This window comes from Lissotriton vulgaris, chromosome 5, assembly GCF_964263255.1.
Source record: "Lissotriton vulgaris chromosome 5, aLisVul1.2, whole genome shotgun sequence".
Classification (NCBI taxonomy): Eukaryota; Metazoa; Chordata; class Amphibia; order Caudata; family Salamandridae; genus Lissotriton; species Lissotriton vulgaris.
The window spans coordinates 1,983,280,311-1,983,301,602 of record NC_141693.1 but is presented as its reverse complement, the minus strand read 5'-3'; the positions used below and the strand labels follow the sequence as shown (position 1 = coordinate 1,983,301,602).

Sequence of the window (21,292 nt, the reverse complement as noted above, 5' to 3'; positions counted from 1 at the left end):
TCGAATGACGAGAAAGCACTGGAAAGGGCGACTGCATGGGAGGTGATGGTGCAGGCGCTCCGGGATGTGGACGATGAGGGGCGGGATGGTGAGAGCGAACTAGATGGAGCAGACCCTAACACTACACAGGAGAACACACCTTAGCGAATGACTACTTCCTCCTGCATCACACCGGGCACTATTACATGGTTACTCAAGCGCAGCGCGACCACGGGGGAGGGCGGGTAGGAAGCTAGTTTGGAGGGATGTTGGGGTACCGAAATTTGGGGAGGGGGAGGGGCGTAAATCACAAAAGCATTCCAGGGTTATGTGCACGATGAAGCGGTCGGACATTGTAAGAAGTACGAGACAAAGACAGAGATGAAGACGCCCGCGTCAAGGGCGAGGTGACCCCTCCGGACAGAGACTGAATATCTCAAATTAAGTCTGTACATGTTATATTATTTTTGCTGCATATGATGTCGGTACATTTATATTGGTGATGCAATAAAAATGACGTTAAAAAAAAAAAAAATAAGAAGAGCTGCTGCCACCATGGGGTCAACTCAAACCAGCTGCTGCCCAGGTGCACCGGGGACTCGCAACTGGACGCCGCCGCCTGCCTCTGGCTGCGCTGGGACCAGGTGGGTACTTGTTCTGTTAGTCTCATCCCTTCAGTCTACATGAAAGGAGGATGCTGGATTCTGCAAGCGGGGGGCTGGGGGTTGTGCTCCCGCCATGCTGTGGTGCAGGGCCCGCGCTGTACTGCACTCCTGGCCGCACCTTGGCTGAAGGCTCGTGTTTGCAAGCCCCTGTTGCCATGGCGGGCGAGGGCGAGTGCGAGTCATCCGCACCTGCAGACGGCACAGGTCCGCCAGGACAATCCGGCACCGTCTGTATCAGGTTACACGTCTGTGTAATGAGTTTATTAATAGGTGACACTGTATTCTACGGAACTGCCCAGATTGTATCCCTCTTTCCCGGGTTCTTGTAGTTTGGCTTCGTTCTCTTTGAGCTCATTCATACTTGTCAAGAAATCATAAGTGGCCCAGGTTTGTCGAGAGAAGGTTTGCTGAAGCAGATATGGTCTTCTCTGTGTCCTCGGTCACATTTATGGCTGTGAAGGTCCCCCCAAGGCTGCGGCGGAGTCTGTCTGGCAGTGCAACCCGTCTCAGTGGCCGACACGTAAATTATTAACGGGGTACAACCTTGTACAGGGCTCCGATGACAGCGCTGTTACTGGCACCGGGTCCTTCGCCGGTAACTGCTTCCAATATTGTATTTATGTTTGCGTAGTGCGGGCCAGGCCTGTGTCTCTTCTTAGCGCGAGGCTGCTGCCACGTGCCCGCTCTTCACCAGCCTCTGTCGGGCACCGGAGTGATACTGACAGGAAGCGATGCTGCCCGGATTAAAACTCCTCTAGAAGCAGGTAACTGGAAAGAAGAGGCCAGCTTGATTGGCCCCAGATCCTGACCTGAAGCAGGTTTAGGCTTCTTCTTATCATTGAATGAGAAGAGCTTTGCAAGAGGAGACCAGTCACTCAGAAAATATGACCTCCCTCACCGCCCGAATCACGGGAGATATTGAGACCCTAACATGAGGCAGAGGGAGGTTTCAAGCCAAGTTTTCAGGATTGTATGTTTTCTTCCATTGAGCGGCTTTACTCCTTTATTCATTCTTCCACGAGGGTTCCAGTTTTGAGTCACATACATACCAACCATTGACTCAGTACAAATCCAACCTGTGTTAGCAAGCTAAGCCAAAAATTCGCCAGTGGAGCCCTTTAAAAAAAAATACAGAGCCTAAACCTATATCCCTTTCCTATTTTAACCCCCATATATTTCTTAGGGAGTGCGTGCACACTGGTATGCCCCTACCGTCACAGGGCAAATCCTCATAGGATCATAACAGTTTAAAACATCAGCACAGGTGCACCACACAATAGTTGCAAAAGTTCAATAAACAAATATAAAGTTTGTTTGCTACACAAATTATTGTTCAAGCTTTTTTCTTTTATTCCAATTCTTCTCATTACTTTAAAAACATAGTCACAAACATCAAATTCCAAAGTGATACAGCCAGAGCAACAATTGAATTGTCATTCTTTATGTTGCCCCTGTTCTTTCTGCCGTGATACTTGGCTTTTGGAGGGCTGTGACAGTCAAAATACCGTCTGTCGACACTTGTTCGAGCATATATAGCGTACATTCGAACTGGAATAGGTGGGGTGCCCCGCATAGGGTTGTTGGACTAATGAGATGGCCTTTATGTGAGCCTTGTGGCGAACATAAGTAGGCTTACAGAACTAAGTGTGCGCTCTTGCGGGCATTTCTGAATGACTGCTATTGTGTCACTGATATAAGGATCAAATACACTGAGTAATACTTAACCCCGGGATTGTCTGTTCATGGAATAGTCTTTTGTTAATCGCATTATCTTTCGCAAGTAACGGTGCCCCCGTTTTGGAACTATTCAACACTCTTGTCTTCTGTCTCCTCGCTATATTTAGGAGTTGGAGGGCCGCTGCTAGAATACTAGATTCTAAGTACTTCAATTAACCGTGGTCCACATAAGGAATGACAATTGGATTGTTGCTCTGGCAATTATTTTGACTCTACCATTTTTTGTAACTGAATTCATCCAAGTTATTATCGCTCTGAAGAAGCCCTCTAGTAGGACGAAACGCATTGGCTGTATCACGTTGGAATTTGATGTTTGTGACTATGTTTTTAAAGTAATGAGAAAAATTGGAATGAAAGAAAAAACCTGGAACAATCATTTGTGTAGCAAACAAACTTTATATTTGTTCATTGAACTTTTGCAACTATTGTGTGGTGCACCTGTGCAGATGTTTTAAACTGTGTTAGCAAGCTTCTCACCTATCTACCTTATTTGAATCCCACCTTGAGTGGTGATTGCTGCAAGCACTCTTTGTCATTTTGGGGCCTCTGCCAAGTTTCTAGTGGTTGTGCCATGCATGTTTGTCCTTCACTGTATAGCTAAATGCACAAAACAAAAACTAGCCATAAGGCACAGCCTACAAATAAGTTTACTTGTGCCTCACTGGAGAACCTGCGGATACTGTGAATGACGAAACCAACAAGCCATTACTCTCACTCTTGAATACCACTTTTTCACTTGTAAGGTATTTCTTTCAATCTTGGTTGTTTGACATTGAGAAGGTAGGGCATTATGCTTCAGGGTGCTTGCCATTGCCAGATGAAATGTGGAATACATGTGCATGATACCATGATGTGGCAGTGAAATTGTTTCTACTTTTCATTTCCTGGATCCTCTAGTGCACACATAAAAAGAAAAAAAACACTATTTCCATATTCCTTTCAAACCATATTAGTAATTAGACTAATTCCAGTAGTCCTATTTTCCACAAAGCAGGTTTTCAAAGGCTTTGCTCTGACCCACTTTGCACAAAGCTTCTTACCCCCAACTCATGTAGGGCCTTTAGTGATCTTGCCCCATACTTGGGAAAAGTGAACAGGAATGCTTTGTGGTGTGTGGCTCCTCTTCTCATAATACTCCTTCAGTTGTTTATTCTAAATTTCGGATTGTGATTGGATTGTCCAGGGATGGGTCAATAACATACAAAGTAGGCTGTTTGTTTAAGCAGGTATGTGTTCTTGACACAGTGCTTTTTAATGTATGTGTCACTGATCGTCTTGAGATGCTAGATTTGGAGTAGATTGTTACCACAAACTGGGTTGAGAACACATCCTGGCAACTTATACGAGGATCCTACTTTCTGTGACCACACCCACGCACAGAGTCCTCATGCATTTGCCTTTTTAGGTCGAGCCAGGAATAAGCATCCGAAGGATGCGTCCAGGCGGAGACTTATAGCTGCCTGACTCGGGGGAATGAGGGACAACAGGGTGTTACGAGCTTGAAAGCCGGATTTGGGTGCGCGAACGCGCACGTTCCGTCCCGCGCCGCGCCGTGCACTTCCCTCCCATACATGCGCGCGCATATACACACACAGACACTCGCTCGCTCACACACACACACACGAGCACCCATACAAACAGAGAAGCTACCCCCGCCATCGCATACACACACTGCATACACACACGCTCCCCCCCTTACCTCACCAGAGACACACACACGAGCGCACATACACGCACGCATACAGAGACACCCCCGCCGTCGCACACATGCACACACACACACGCGCCCCCCCCTCCCGAATACAGTCCCACTTACCGCCAATCCGGTGTTCTGTAGCCTCCGCGGGGCTCTCCCTCGGGCATGGGAGCCCCGCGTCACCACTGCTACTCGGGCCAGGAACTCCGTGGGCGCTGATTCGCGCACAAGACGGAAGTCCCGCCTCCACGCTAAGTTTAGTTTTCAGGAGTGCGTGTGCACATCTTGTTTACTAATGTGATGCCTGCTGCTTGGCTGGTTCCACTGTACCGCCTGCTGCAGGAATAAGATAATAGATAATGGCCGCCGGGGAGCCAGGACGAGGGGCTCCCTCCTCCTGCTGCTGGTGCTGGGCGTGCTGCCGCTGCACTGCCTGCTGGCTGACACCCTAGGAGAGTGCATCCAGGGTCTGATAAAGGTGGAGGTGGGGGTGCAGTACGGGCAGTGTCGTTGGAGCAAAATGCAATAGAGCGCGAAGTGCTGCAAAGTGCTCACCGGGCATACAGCGCTAAGGGGCACCAGAGAAGGTGAGTGCTCGCTGTGCACTTGTCGAGCCTGCAGGATTGGGGGCTAGTGTTGTAATGGGGCAGTGGAAAAGCACGCCTTGCTGGGGCAGATGCAGTGTTAAAGGTGCACATGCGTTCTTGTAAGTGCAGTGCATTAAGTGCCGGGTGCAAAGGGGTAGCGTGAATGCACACTGTGTGCAGCGTGTGTCTGCCCCATGGGGGTGCAAACAACGGCCAGTGTGATGCCCGAACCTGTTCTGTTTAATATCTCGGGGCAGGCACTATGTGTGAGGAGGCAGCGTGGGTTGTGGTCTAGTGAGAGCGGCACTTCAGCCCTGCACAGGCGGTTTATTGTTATGCTTTCGAAGTCAGCAGGGGCGTGCAGGAGACCGAGAGTTGCTGTGGGACAATGGCAGAGCAGAGCTGTGGGTGGGCACTACTTATAAATCCATGTATCTGTGGGCCAGTGGAAAAGCACGCCTTGCTGGGGCAGATGCAGTGTTAAAGGTGCACATGCGTTCTTGTTAGTGCAGTGCATTAAGTGCCGGGTGCAAAGGGGTAGCGTGAATGCACACTGTGTGCAGCGTGTGTCTGCCCCATGGGGGTGCAAACAACGGCCAGTGTGATGCCCGAACCTGTTCTGTTTAATATCTCGGGGCAGGCACTATGTGTGAGGAGGCAGCGTGGGTTGTGGTCTAGTGAGAGCGGCACTTCAGCCCTGCACAATCGGTTTATTGTTATGCTTTCGAAGTCAGCAGTGGCGTGCAGGAGACCGAGTGTTGCTGTGGGACAATGGCAGAGCAGAGCTGTGGGTGGGCACTAATTATAAATCCATGTATCTGATGCAACAGAAAAATGCACCAAATCCATTCTCTGAAATTGTTATTTTGACGTAGAAGCCTGCTTTTGTCGAGTTCGTTCTGTGATTCATGTGTTTGCTTTATTTGTTTCCACTAGAATGCTTCTTCAATGCGTTTTTTTTGCATCTCTGGGTAAAGTGGAAACCCCGTCATTTAGCTATTCACATGCGTATAGCACTCCGTGCTGCAAGTGACGGGTTACACACCAGTTTTTTATCGCCTCCATCCTTCCCCCATTGTGCGTGGACGTCAGCTGCGAAACGTTGTTGTATGTAAGCCGAGGCAGCAAGGTCGTAATTAACAGGGCGAGTACTACAGTTTTCACTGTCACTCCAGATGTGCTACTGGGAGAAAGAATGACAGTTCATCTGAGTAATGTTTCCAGGGGAATTTGCACCCCCCCAAGGTTTATGTGGCCCACAAGCTTTCGTTTCGGAGATGTCTATCAGATACGATCTAAACACCAGAAAATGATGTAATTCATTAAAAAAGTTGTTATTGATCAGCTACTAATTTAATGGAATGTCTAGTCACAGAAATGAAGCACCTGTACCCGGAGGGGTGCACATAGGCTCAGACAGAAGCCGCCGCTCACAGGGCCTGACAGAGACGCAGTGCAATAGGTCTCACTTTTGCGAAAGTTTGAGCTATTAGTATTGTAAATGACAATGCCTTTTATTTATGTTTTAACCCCTTCACTGCGGCGGCTATTCCGCCGTAGTGCTAAGGGGGCGGGGCGGCCGCGCGGCGGCCGCATGCTGTGCACGGAACCGCTCCGTCACCAGCGTCGGTTGCGCTGTGCTTATGACGGAGCGGTTCCGTCATGGCCCGCCCCGCTCAATGGAACGCTCAGCGCAAGCGCGGAATTCGCGCTGCGCAGGCGCTCCGAGCGGGCCATGACTGAACCGCTCCGTCATCAGCACAGCGCCACCGCAGCTGATGACGGAGCGGTTCCGTCATCAGCAGGCAATGGGTTAAAAGCAAAAACATAAATAAAAGGCATTGCCATTTACAATGCCAATAGCTCTAACTTTAATAATGCGAGACCTATTGCATTGCAAATGCTTGTCTTTAACATGGCGCCCTCAAGGCCTTTCTCTTGTTGGACACGGACACACACAGTCAACAATGGCCCCCGCAGCTTAAAGACCCTAAACCCCATCCAGCCCCCAGGTGCCGCGCTTTAACTTTCAGCCCAGCGCCTGCTTTTAGATTAACAACACGGGTGCGGTACTTAATAAATTAGCAGCCGCCCACTTCTATTATTCATCACCTGAATTTTTATTGTAGCCTGTAGTTGTTTACGCACCTCGTTCCTGACCTCATGACCGGCACTCTGATGAAACTGAGGGTGTGGCCAGGGTAGGGTTCGGCGTGCTCTGTAGCAGCAGCAGCTCACAGGAGTCCCAATCCTCGGCTGCACGCAGCACCATAGAGGAGAGCGCAGGTCTATGTTTCAATCCTTACAGTGGCCCAGGATAAAATCCCCTCCAACATCTCCACATATCTGTTACCCCAACTGCAGAATGTTGGCTTCCCACAGTGTTTTCTGTTTATGATTCTGCTAAGCGTGTGTTTATCTTCACCATTTCTACATGTCTAAATAGGGCTTTAAGAGGGATGAAATAGCTGGGGGGGGGGGGTCTCTCAAAGGGGCATGGACAATGTAATTAAGGGCATGGCTTAGAAACAGGTATACTAAAAATCTGTGTTTAGCATAGTGTGCCGCCCGACTGGTATTTTGCTGCGTTTGTCATTGCACTCAAGCATTTGCAACACAATAGGTCATACCTTTTTTAAACTTTGACCTATTGGCATTGTAAATGACAATGCCTTTTATTTATGTGCACTTTGTACTTATGGTCGTTGCTTGCAGGTTTTCAAAACACACAAACAAAAGACATGATCATTTCCAATGCCAACAGCTCAAAATATCGCAAATGCGAGACCGATTGTATTGCAAATGCTTGTTTTCCTTTATTCTTTGTTCGCCTGAAAACATTTTTGGACTGACCGTGTCCTAGACCGGTGATACGAATATGTGAGGTTAACTTTTCTTGCAAGGTACACTTTTCTTCCCCTAGTAAACAAATTTACACCTGTTAAGGATCAGTATGTGAATTCCTGGCAGGTGCAAAGGTAGGCATATTGTCATAAACTTTCATTTACAGTCAAAAATACTGTTATGGATTGCCCCCTTGCCTTTAGACACCTATTCCAATTATTCATGCCATTATCTTCTATAAATCATGCATGCCTTTATCTATGCGCAGATTGTGCTAAAAAATAATAGGTGGTTGATGCGTTTTTCTGAGCCCTGGGAGTGCAGTGGTAGGTCCGAGACTCATTTGCGAATTATTGTCTTTGTAAATTTGATTTCTGCCACCCTCCCCTGCATGTCCTGCAGATCCCGCACATGAGATTTATTATTATTATTTTTTATTTTTTTGCAGAGTTTTATATAGCGCGAACTTGACCCGAATCCGAATCGGGTATCAGAGCGCTTTACATAGCACCAGTTATGTTACATGAGGACAGACATTCATTTTTGTTAGGCACGGGGAGATTAAGTGATTTGCCCAGAATCACAGGATGTTTGGCGTCGTTACCGAGACTCGAACCCAGATCCCCAGGAACGAGGTTGAGCGCCCTAGCCGATAGGCCAACTCCTCTACCCTATTAATGTCTGGCACCCAGAGCTCTCTCACCCTCATCCTGTTCTTATTAATGTTGTTATCTCCTGTCTTGCGCGCCCTAAAAGGAAGGTATTTCCATTCATGAATTATGTTGTGAGCGTCGGTTTCTTATGACTTTGACTTAGTTTCTTTAATATAAGCTTCGTAATCGGGCACCACTTCTCCTATGACACATTATGTGATTATTGGCAGCTGTATTATTGCTAGAGCTGGTGAATGCTGCAATTTTCAATGTATTTCTCGGTTGATAGGAGGTGATAAGAATTGTGTGTTATGTGTAAACTACAGCGCCGGACTGTCCATATCAGGCATCGGGCGTTTCCCTGAGAGGCAGGAAGGGTGGAGACCGGTTTTGGAGAGGTGCTACAATATTGCCCCCCTGTAACAGAAGCAGCAGGCAAGCTTTTCCAGCCTCCCGGGGCCGGGCATTGCTTCCCCAGTGGTTGGTCCAAAGGTATTGCCAGGGTTGCTTTTGGTTACCAGTCCGGTCCCGGTAAACTACTTCCACCGGGGTTTGTGCATATATCTCCACGTGCAATTTTGATGTGTTTTTTGGACTATCCTCTTTCCCTTAAGGGTAGAGGGCTTGGCTTGAGGGTACAGGGAGCTATGAGGTACAGCTAGCACCCTTGTCCTAATCTTCTAAGTTTGCACTCCTTCACCCTCCTGGAAGTAGCTTGGGATATGCAGAATTAGGGGCCACTGGTACAAAGGTAATTGTTCGTGATTACCAAATGGTAAATTTTTTACGATATTTTTTAAAATGCAGCCTGTTTTCCTTAAAGGAAAACGGAATGTGTTTTTAAAAAAAAGAAAAGTTTTCTTTTTAATTTTTTAAGAGTAGGCAGTGGTCCTTGGGACCACTGTCTGCACATAAAAATGTTTTTACAACCATTCGCAAAGGGTAAGGGGCCCAATTTGTGAAAAGGCATATGTTTGCGACTGCATTTAGTCGCAAAACATTCACACATTCCACTGCAATTTGGTATTAGGAAGGGATGTCCTAAATATGCCCCTTAATACCAGCATTTGTAAAGCGCACAGCTACCTACGGAGAGGTGTCCAGGCGCTGGGGGCCCTCGGGAAGATTAAGCGAGCTATTCTCCAGAGTCACATGGTGCTGGGCTAACCTGCCGCCGGCAACGAGGATCGAAACATGAACCCCGTGGTCCGGAGTCAGGTGCCCTGGCCGCTGCGCCACACCTCTTCCACAATTCTTCTACCACACCTTCCTAATACCAAATCTCAAACTCAATTTGTGACTCGGGAATAGGTTACTAAATCACAAATAGGGCCTCTGTACATGTGAAAAAGCCTTTTTGCATTTGCAAATGTGCCAATTCTGCAACTCAGGCTGTTGGGGACCACAAAAATCCTTTCTACATGTGGACGGCAAATCGGGCAGAGAAGGTCCCTAACGGTAGGGCACAGAGGCAGCCCAGCTCCGGGACAGCTGCATCTCACTCTGGCCGACACTCCCGACTGCGTCGGTCTCAGATCTCCATCAGACAGTTGTACTTTGAGAAATGATTTGATCCACTGACTTAATGTTTGCAACTAGATCAGCACCCATTTGTAATATGTGTAAATTAACATACCTATTGACAGTTCCCCCCAAAAAATGAAGATTTTTAAGAACAGCATTAATTTTAGAAGTAGAACCACACTGCCAGAACTGTAGTACTCTTCCAAGGTGGTGCGGTCTCTTTGGAGCAGTCCCTGGCACTAGGGAAAGAGACAACCACCTCAGATGTACAGGATCAAGGAGAGACAAGAAGCGGTGGGATCCATACCTCTGGAGTGGCGGAGGTGACCATCACGCTGGCCGCGAGGCCATTCCTTTTATACATGCTCTCCTTAGGTGCAGGCCTCTTAGCACAGCCTCAGCTGGTGACGCTCCAGGATGGACGGGCTACTCCTGCAAAGGAAGAGACATTTCATGGATCCACTGAAGGATGGTCATCATTCATCAATACTTTTCTTTAAAACAACAACAAGAACTCAGTTTAAGTCTTGAATGATGTACACCCCATCCCCGCCGCCCCTCTGCCTATGAAGAGAGATGCAGTATGCCTTGAAAAAGACCCAGCTTACAGCGGAGAGGGGTGAAACACGAGTTAGTTGGGCATAATTCATGGTGCTGGTGCCTGTGCGGAACACATCTTCAAATAACGTCTACTACATGGGACAACAGAGATCAGAACACACAATCCTGAAGGTATCAGAAAGACTTTTACACAGATGGAGCTTTTTTCTGTAGTGAAGAAGGGAATACCCATAAAATATAAGACTGTGCTTTTATGTGTGTGTATTTGATTTTTCAATACATACTCACTGATACACTTTAATGTATGTCATTTAGTATGATTTGGTATTGTAACACTATTTATTACACTGCCCCATACCCAACCACCTATTCAAATATTACTTTTATTATTGTAATGCTTTCTTGCCACAATTGTAATTTTTTTTAAAATGTAGTATCACATTGTGTAAAGCACCATGTGTCACCTTTTGGTTACTACACAGAGTAAAAAACAGTTTCAGGGGCAGGAGGGCACTCAAGCAGCATCATGAGCCAAGTCTGACATTCTTTGCTCATAAGCCCTCTTCTGTGGTGGATTCAAGTTAAGGCCAGTCTGGGAAGCTCACTTTTTAGGAGTTTTGTGAACCATTAGAAGGTGAGTTCAGATTTCAGGCTCAGGTTTACGAAGTTCCAGAGTCTTAGTCCTTGCACGCCCAGAGATCTTCGGTCATGTCTAATCCTTTTGAACAAATGATGGTTGTTCCGATGGCGCGCACGGAGCGAAGGACTATGGGAGGTGTGTAATGGGGGCAGGTCCTTTGCCCTGGAGTTCTTGAGCATGGTACGTAGGGTCTTGAGTTCGGGCTGGACAGGCCTTTTATTCCACTGGGCATTTCCCTGGTGGGCTGAGGCCCTTAGAGGTCTGTTTTGAAAGCCTACAGATGTCCCTGGTGCCCATGTGGGTTCCCCAGTTCCCCAATAGAAAGGGGGAGCAGGGGAGGTAGAGAGAACGCAATCAGAGAGGAAGAAGAGCGAGAAGTGATAAGGGGAGAGAAAGAATGAATGGATAAAAAGAGAGTGTGAGGAGTAGAATGGAGTTTGAACATGGAGGAACATTGAATGACGGAACTAGTTTATTTATTTTTTTGCCAGGGCTTCTTTTTGTTCCCCACTCCGGCCATGCTTGAATTTGATTCTGATATCTACTGGGAGCCAGTGAAGTGCTTGAAGACCAGGTGTTATGAGGTTCAATGTACAAAAGTTAAGGCATATTCTGGCCCCTGGTTCTGAAGCCTTATCGAGTTATGCAGTGGGTTTATTGGGAAGGCCAGGGTAGATGATGGCCAAGGCAAGGGCTGTCATCAGTGTGACACTGCAGCCAGGGTGAGAGAGAGGGGAGATGTTCCACATAATGGAAGCAGGGGCATGCCCAATCTCTGTGGCAATGCGACGGCTTGAGGAGCAGTAGAATGATCAGTGTTTCAGAGAATTCTCAGGTTCCTCACTTTTGGTGAGGCGGACGGGATGTTACCAATGCCTGGCCATAAAGGTCAGAGTCTCTGGCAGTGCTTAATTTGAGCCGGTGCTTTCCGGTGCTCAGCACCAGCACCTAATCCTCAACACCGGCGCTTATAGCACCAGTTAAGGATACACTTATTTAAAAGGCACATGATTTTCCCCAGACTTGCAGGATGTTGAGCCACGCCGAGACCTGAACCGTGTTCCCCAGCTCCGAAATGGGCAGATCTACCCATTGGCCAAGTCCTCTCCAGGTTGATAAGTGCCTGGGGTCACGTCAGGAGGCAGTTTGCACAAGCACGTTTGTCCTGTTAGCGCTGCTTCCTGAGGAGAGCCCCGGCACTTTTAATTTTACAAATTAACTACTCGTCTCTGGTAACCAGAATTTCCATCTTGAAACTGTTCATGCAGAGGAAGCTCTCTTTCATCCAGTGGAACACTTGGTCCTTGGAACATTTTCTCAGCTAAGTACATTTTTTGTGTCATCAGTGTATTCTTAGAGGTTTTCCTGCTAATAGGAGCTATGTTGGGGGATGTATTCAGATGTCTAAAAGAACACAGAAGATGCTTGTCACTCAATTAAGGTTTTCAGCAATCCACCCCCTCTCTCACTGTGGATGGAAAAAAAAAAAAAACAACTTCTCTCTGTAATCTCTGAAAAGTACATTAAATGTCTCCAAGAAAAGTGGCTGCAATAGAAGCTTCACAGACACAAACTCAAGTGATTTCTGGGATTACTGAGTAACCAGTGGTGTAACTTTAGCCCCTGCGGTGCTAGCGGGCCCCCAAGTTTCAGGGGGCCCACTCCAGCAATGTGCACAGGTGGCAGGACCCTGGCCTGAGAGCTCTGGACTGGGTCCAGAGCATGGGGACCCCCCTCGATGTATTTTGCAGGGGGCCCCTCAAGTTTCTTTACACCACTGTGGGGAACAAGATATATTCTTGCAGGGGCGCTGGAAGTAGGGGTGTGGGATGCAGGGCCGGACTGGGCGGACCAGGTTTCAGACATTTCCCCAGGAGGCTAGAAGGGTTGGGGACTGTTTTGTAGAGGTGGGGGTCGGTTTTGTTACTGGGGGCCAGTTTTGCAGCGGTGCTGCAATATCGGTCCACAGAAACAAAAGCAGCAGGTCCTCACACCTGCTAACCCACCCATCTCCCCTCCGGGGTGGCTGGTCTGACAAAATTGAAAGGGCTGCTTCGAGTGTCCAGTCCGGCCCTGGTGGGACGTGCTTTAGCACATGCAGGATAACCTTTCCGGAGTTAATGTAATGTAACTGCTACTTATAAAGCGCACTGTGACCCAACGGGTATCCTGGCACTGAGAGACGGGGGACCTGTGGCATAGGGAAAGATTAACATTACACTCTAGAATGGAGCCAAGTCTTACATTTCTTTCTGAACAGCAATAGGTCTTTCATCTGTCGCAACTCCGTGGGTAGGCTGTTCCAGAGCCTTAACTCTTTCCGTGCTCATGACGAGCTGAGCTTGTCATGAGCCATGGAACGCTCACACGTGATAAATCCCCCGCTGTGCTGAACGTTCCACGGAAACGGGTGCGGCCGTGACAAGCTCAGCTCGTCATGAGCACATGAGCACTGTGCCTCATGACGTGCTGAGCTCATCATAAGCATGGGGGCGCTGTGCACGCTCCCGCCCCTCAGCACAGCGGGGGAATTACCCCCGCTGCAAAGGGGTTAATAAAGTGAATCAGTAATACATAGGCGCTACATTTTGTTTTTAACTTAACTTCTGCTTTGAACTATCAGCAAATGGACGCGTGCCAGGCAGTGTCTTCTGACAGACTGCTGCTTGCTTAACATGAAGGTTTCTGATCACTTTTCCTTGCCTTGATTTCGTATTTGGAATTCTGAGAGTCTTTTCTCACCTAGCGGCCAAACGATGGAATGAATTACCTATGGATCTGAGACACACTGCAAACCTTCTCCAATTCCGGCAAAAACTTAAAACCCACCTTTTCCCCAAAAACTAATCCCTCCCGCATAATCTCAGCAGTCCCTTTTCTTCTAGCGCCTTGATATCCCTTGGGATGAATGTCGCGCTCTACAAATAAAAAATGTTTTAAAAAAAAGAGCGAACTAAGTGTCAGTCTTGCTGGGGTGCAGGAAGTGTGAAAGGAAAGACTGCAGGAAGTGAAATATTTTCTAACATAAAACAAAAAGTACGTTTAATTCCACAAAACGAATTGTCTTTGGGCAAATATGTTCTATGTGTTTCCGTTCCTTGTTGAATTGTATTCATTTATCAACCTTAAAAGGATTAAAGTCTGGATCTGCCTCACGGACATTTACATCGAAGTGAGCATTGCAACAGGCGCAGAGATCTGTTAGAAGACCCCATACTGAGGTACAAAGGGATCACCCTGTGGTTTAGTCAATAGCAGAAAGATGATCAGTACATTTGAAAACATGAATGAACCTATTTATAAAAGATGACGTGTTCTCTTTACCTTTCACTTGTTTAAGGGGTTCATTTCCAGTCCTGCGGGTAATTAAGGTCCAGTAATATGGAATCAGATAACCAGTGAGACCACAGGCTTTAACTGAGCAGGGGCTGCCTCCCCCCCCCGCCCCCAACCAGCAAAAGTGGAAAAAAAATGGGTTTTGTGAAGGGGCCTTATCAGTCCTCGAGTCTTTTACCTCAAACCTACCAACCATGCTGGGACCCAGGCTTAATGCCAAGAATGTAAAGCAGGTTTCTTTTTGTATGCTGTTCCTACTGTGCACTATCACCTACGGTGAGGGGGGCAAGGACCCCGGCGACAAAAGCAGCCAGTCAGGAGTGAAGTCCACATACTTCACACCATCTGCCTATCAGGGCTGGCTTTAGCATTGGTGAAGCCTGGTGTGAAAACCTTTTCGCCCCCCCCAAATGACCTCCTTCTCCATGGATTCCCTCACTACTACCCTCCAAGAGCGCCCCTCGTATCTCCATAGCCCCTCTCTTGCATGTTTTTCATTTGTTTTATAGCGCTACTCACACCATTTTTGGGTGTCAGAGCACTTTACACCACACACATGTTATACAGAGAAAATGAATCATTCATGTGTAAATCAGTCTATGGTAGTGGCGGCTCCTCCACTAAGGCGGAGGAACAGCGCCCCACTGCTATTCAGCATTGTAAGAAAAAAAAAATGATGATAACTCAATTCTATTCTATTTTTTCTCATTGCGGGCATGGCAGCTTTGGGAAGCGGACAGGGTTGCTCTGCTGAGGGAGCAGGGGTGGGGAGAAGTGGTTTTCACTCCCTACGTGCGCATGAATGTTTGGCCAGATGTCTCAAGCCGGCCAAACATTAATGCACACAAAGCATGCTCTCCACCCAGGCTGCATTACAGCCTGGGTGGAGAACATAACCAGGCCCCCAGTCCCCATCTGATCGGCGAACCATGGTGCTCAGACCAACCGCAACGCTGCACTGCAGCATTGTGTCAGGGGAGACTGGGTGCTTCCTGGGTCCTTCCTGTTCCGGGCCGGAGGAAGGAGTGGAGCGACGCGATGAGGAAGAAGCGGCAATGTGGACAAGAGGTAAGTTTTTAATTTTTTATTTACCCCCGCCTCCCTGTTCTGCCATTCCCGATCAGTGCTGACTGCCACGGCTCTATGGGAAATGTTACATAAAACAATGAGGCTTAAAGGCGTAGGAATCACATATCATCCATTCTGGTAAGCATTTTTTGAGAGTGCATAGTCTGGAGAAGCACAAACTCAGGATGTGAAACCTACCACAGTGATTGGGATTGGCTTCACTAATAAAAAAAATGCATTCCTACCCAAACAAACACTTTTTTTTGCAACATTAGGTTATCGAAAGCATAACATTCTAAGCAATGTCATGCAGTTTGCATGCAGCTCTTTGATGACAGTTCATAGGTCACTGTGCTATATTAGGATTGCAACTTATGAACTGCAAGTAACAAAAGAATCTCTGTGATGAAAGCAGTAACCCACTGAGCTATACAAATAAAATGCAGTTCTGTGATCTGCATGGTACACGTTCTTTGCAGTAGACATAAAAAACCTCTGCACTACTTTAAGATGCGTCAAAACTGCCACTAGACAAACCTCTGATCTCTCTCCAGCAGGAACATTAAATCGCCAGAGTTATCTTGTCATTTTTATTGTTGCCGAAAAACTGCTGAACATACAAGGAACTGTATGTAGCAGGTGTTTGTAAACACAGACCCTTTATCCCCCGGAACCACGCCTTGAGTTCGGCGTCAGCTGCACCGGTCGCACCGCCCTGAAGCCAGCCCTGCTGCCTATAACAAGCAAGGAGTTCTCAGGTGAATTAATACAGGTTTCTCTTGAAACTTTGTCTCCAATTTAGTTAAGGAAACAACACCCTTAGTGGTGTAAGTGGTCACAGAGTCATCAGTCGAGTAATGCACAAAATTGTAAATTGTAAATTGATACTTGTATAGCGCACTACTCACCCGCAAGGGTCTCAAGGCGCTTGTACGAATACCGCTGTGGAACCCATCCTGGCTTTCCCTGTAAGGCGTCCACTCCTGGGCACCCCCAAGGTGGAGGCCAGGCATCCTTAGCGTTGTGGAGGCAGTTGTGGAGATTAAGCAAGCTATTGCCCAGAGTTGCAGAGTGGGACTCCATGACTGGAATAGGCACCGAGGCGAGAATTATCAGGTCCGTGGAATTTTTAGCCCAAGACCCGCTGAGGCGGGGAATTGAACCCTGGTCCTGGGCCAGACCTCTGCATCTGGGTCTGCCGCTCTAACCATTGAGCCACACTTCTCCAGCGCTACCAATAATGGCCCAGGTTGAATCACATTATCCCTACCCCCTGCTTAAATGTTCTCCTAAAAGGCCTGACACGTGCCCCTGTGCCATGCTTCAAGTTCTGTCGTCAACCATGGTGGAGCTCTGTTAAGAGCCTCCCAGTCTCTCGACCAATCAGAATACTAGCAGTGCTTTAAATGGGCCGGTACTCACCGGTACTGAGTATGGGCACTTTTCAATTTTCTTACCGTGACTACTGGAGCTTTTCGTTAGACAAAGAGAGTACAACTCACAGGGGCCTGGCAGCATGCAGTTCTTAGTGCCTCCCGGACGGTGAGTGAATCATAGGTCTCCTGATTGGCTGGCTGCAGCGTGTGATTGGCAGGACAGTTTGTGCTGCAATCAGCAGAGAGCAGCGTCTTTCATGTGCACTTAATGAACAGTGTGTGCACATTACTCGTGAATTGAATCACCATTCTGCAAACAATCGCCAATTATGTTAGGAGGAGGCTTGGTGTGCAGACAACAGTGTGCCCGTCCTGGTCTGCACAGTGCCTTCTGGAGCTCGTCGGTTGTGTGCCCGGCCACCGGGTGCATTTTAGCAGCCGCAGTGTTCTGGCTGGAGCTCTGACCAACACATCTGCATTGAGCTTCGACTTTCTGGTCCTGTTGGACAGAGTGGAAAGGGGTAGAACTGCTCTTCACCACAACTTCTGGGATTAAAGAGAGAGAAAGGGGAAGAGGGGTAGGGAGGTAGAGTGATGCAGAAAGAGGACGGAGTGAGAGGTAAAAACAGGGAAAAGAGATTAAAGAAACTCTACAAAGAACAGAGAAAGAGAATCAAGAAAGGCAACAGACCGAAGGAGGGGAGAAACAGAGAAAAGAAAGAGACCGGACAAGGGACAGCAAGACAGGCAAAGCAGCAGACAAAGGGAGTCTGTGGATAAACAAATATATGGCAGGGACAGAAAGGAGAATTGGCATGAGAACAGTTTAGGTCTGTGACACAGACAAAAGGCAAGGGGTGAGATTTAATGGGCATGGAAAAAGGTGTTTTGTGGGTAGGAGGAGGGGAAGAAGAAGGGGGTGGTGAGAGAGCAGGAAGAATGTGAGGAGGAAATGTGTGTGGATACCATGTAGCAACGGATCACAAACGGAGTCTCTAGGAAAGGCCCTTTTAAAAAATATTTAACGTGGTCATTTGGTCAGGCCGTTCTGGCTGGACTGTTCCCATTGGGTTCAGGGTTAAGACTGATTTGCATATGGCTGGGTCCAAACTGGAATGGAATAGTTAGCAAAAAAACGATGGATTTAGGCCCAGATCTCTGTACTGGGGTGAATATATGACATTGTTCTGCATTCTGTCCATCAATTGTTGTTTTTGCATTATTCACCCCGAGTGGGACGGGTATGCCCAGACGTGGGTCCCGTGCTCTCCATGCCACTGGAGTCAAGCTATCCTGGCTGATGAGGGATGAAAGCCTGAAACCGGTCCTAGGATGCAAGATAGAACAGTCTCCATCGCTGACATACTTACATTTTGCCCATCTGTAAATCAGGAAGGCGGACCTTCAGTTTGGCAGAGAGGTTACCATCTCCACCAGTGCTTAATTTGTGAAAAAATAAGTGCCAGGACTCTCGTCAGGAGGCCACTGCAGCTTGCGCCAGACATTGCCCCCGCCAGCACTGCCAATGGTAGTAAGAACACAACTACTAATCATCACACTCCTACAAGTGTGGCAATTCGAACTATTCCAGGCCCCCAGAGCAATAAGAATGGCTTTGGTGGCAGGAAATAGTCATTTTAATGTATATTGATAAAAATGACCTGTTGTTGTGGTCCCCTCTGAATTAGCCCGACAGCACCACCTTGTGGCAGACAGACAAGCACCGGTATTGACAGTTAAGTGTTGGTACTAAGCACCGGAAACCACCGGCTCAAATTAAGCACTGATCTCCTCCTAACTCAAAATCAGCCTCTTGGTTGTATTCCAGACCGGCCACTCTTAGCAAACAATGCCAACCAGTGTGGATGGTGTGTGCCTCCTACACCACGTGACCCTCCTTTTCTTATGTGACATTTCATATACTTCGATTTGTGCACTTTATTCATTGTCTCTATAAAATATGAGTGCGAATTGTAAAGCGCTACAACACCCTTCATTAGGACGAGCACCCACTGTCTACTGAAACCTTATTGTCCATAAAATCTTCGCCAAAATCTTCTGAAATGCACTTACTAGTAACGTGTACAAAGATGTCATGTATTCTCTACTCACCTCAAAAAAGAAAATAATTGCTTATGTTTTCAGAAAGGTTTTAAGCGCAGTAAATAGAGTTTATTTAATCATTCGCCTGTGGAGGCTCAAGTAATCTTTCCAAGTACTGTAAATAAGAATAAACCAGAGGACAAACTCATAACATTTACATTTCAAAATGGGGTATTACTTATGACTCAGAAAAATGGCCAATACCATGTTCCACGCTGATTTTGTTTATGGTTTGTGGCTTTAAGACTCTCGGTGATAATGCGTCCAGCACAGGATTCTAACTCACATCTATGTGACCGTGTCCTAGGGTTTGAAGATCTTGTCTCTGTGAAGAGACCTAAATTAGGGTCCTAAGGCCACGCCCACTTTAGACCACTCCGCGCCCGTCAAACCCCCCACCCCCTCCTGAAGCACAGGTGACACCCTGAGGTATGATAATTACTGGGTGCTGTGGTCCAGGGGCGGATTGGCAAGGCGGGCATTCGGGAATGGGCCGAAGGGCCGGTGCCTCAGTGCCCTCTGTGGGCCGTTTTTTTCTCCCCTGTCCCAGTCCACAGAGAGTAGACTAGGAAAGGGGAGAAAAAAAACGGCCCACAGAGTGCACGGAGACAGAGACTGAGAAAATGAAAGCAGCCTCGCTGTGCAGCCAGACAGCGATTGTCAGCTGTGGGCTCTCCTTCACCCCTACCCTGTCAAGCAATCAAGCTGAGGCTAGGCAGGGGAGGGGTGATTGTTTGCAATAATCGGCCTCCCTGGGGGCCAGGTGTTTCTCAGGCCTTTGAGACATTTGCACCTCGGCCCCCTGGCGCCCATGCAGCCCAGAAACGGTGTTAGTCTTAACACCTCGCCCACAGCCCTTCACATTCAGGGCACAGTGGGCGAGGAAGAATGGGTCTTGCTGTGGGGGCCTGGTGATGTTTGGAATTTTTTTTGTTTTATTAATTTATTTATGCGATTTTATGTAGCGCGGACTTTACCGAAGGTGTCAGAGCGATTAAAATTATAAGTGGACAAATTACAAAAGAAAACGTTAAGTTACATGAAACAAAAGTGACAATAGTGAGCAACCAAAATACAAGAGGAGCAAACGATACATTACAGGAGGAAAAAGTGAAATGTGTGCAGGTTACAAAAGCGTACAAAATACAAGTAGAGGTATAATACTGCAATTAATGGCAGACACTCCAGCACAAGAACAAACGTTATGTAGGCAATGGTGGCACTTGTGCAAGTATCTAAAGCAAACAAAAGTGAGAGGAGCAAACAGTGTGTTACAAGAGAAAAGTGACTTGTGCAAGTTACAAAAGGGTACCATACACAGGTACAAGGGTAATACTACAGTAAATGGTAAACACTCAAACTGCCAGAACACACTGGGAAGGCACTTCCCATGCACAAGCTGCACCTCAGCCTCCCCCCTGGCTACCTGGCTACCTTGGATGACCCAGAAAGCTGCGTTTTGTGCTCCCCTGCCAGGACATTTTCCCAAGGCCTGGAGGGTTGATTAATGTACTAATTGCAGGGGCCTTACCTCTGTTCATGTGCTCCTGAGCTGAAGGTCTGGGGAGGGCTGAGTAGGTTAGTAATAGCAGGGGCTTTGCTGCTTTTCAGGTGCTCCTGTGCTGGAGGACTGGAATAATTTTGTGACAAAAAGGGGCCTTGCTATTTTTTTTAGTTGCTCAGCATTTAGGCCATTGTCACCTTGGCCCTGTGTCGTGTGCAAGAACAGTATCCTCCCACTTTCATTCCTTGTCTGTGCAAATGGTGTTTCATGAAAGGGCACGCCCCTTGAATTTGGGCCACGCCCCTTAAATATGGGCCACGCCTCTTGAAAGTGGGCCACTTTTTGGGTCAGTGCCCGGGCCGAATTGTGATCCCAATCCGAACCTGCTGTGGTCCCGCGTCTTTCAGAGTTCCACATCTCGAATTTGGGGGGGTAACGCGGGAATAGCATATGTTTTTGATCTTCTAATATGCAAAACCTCAGAATGTTGATTTCTTTCCTCACACAAATTCTGCCAGATTTTAAACGGCAGAAATTACGAAAGGAAACCCCTGGGGTGCAGCGATGGCATACATTCGGACTGAACCCCACTGTTCGACTGGAGTTGCTTCCACTTACAAGAACATGAAGCCCCACATCATGTCTCTGAAATCATTTGTGTCTGAGCCAGGACTCCGGCATCAGAGCTCTGTTAGACAGGGTGAGGTAGCTCAGTGTGGTCAGGTAACTGCGGCAGAGATTTGAATTTAATACGTAGGTCACTGATTAACCGCATCCTACGCTTTTCATGTTTTCGATATAGAAAAAATGACAATGAAGAGTTAAAAAAGTATCTATTTAAAGCGACAATTCAGTTTCTGATGCGCCTTGCCAATACTGAACATTGTGAGTGTCCAGATAAAGCCGCCCTTCAGTTTAGACTTTAGAAAAATGATTCTCTTCTCACTGAAAAGGGTAAGAAAACTGAAGGCAATTTAAACAACCTGGGCCTATTTTCAAAAACAGATGTTGGTGACTCC

General features: G+C 47.5%; 1 protein-coding gene across 1 annotated transcript in view; it reads right to left on the bottom strand.

Annotated features, from left to right (window-relative positions):
- The window catches only part of RALGPS1 (Ral GEF with PH domain and SH3 binding motif 1), a 1,949,641-nt gene that overhangs the window by 1,589,753 nt on the left and 338,596 nt on the right, over positions 1–21,292 (bottom strand). Inside the window, exon 3 of the mRNA XM_086924714.1 lies at positions 9,993–10,117. Within this exon, the coding sequence (XP_086780840.1) occupies positions 9,993–10,049 (57 nt within the window). The 5' untranslated portion in view covers positions 10,050–10,117. The remainder of the gene's footprint in view (positions 1–9,992; positions 10,118–21,292) is intronic.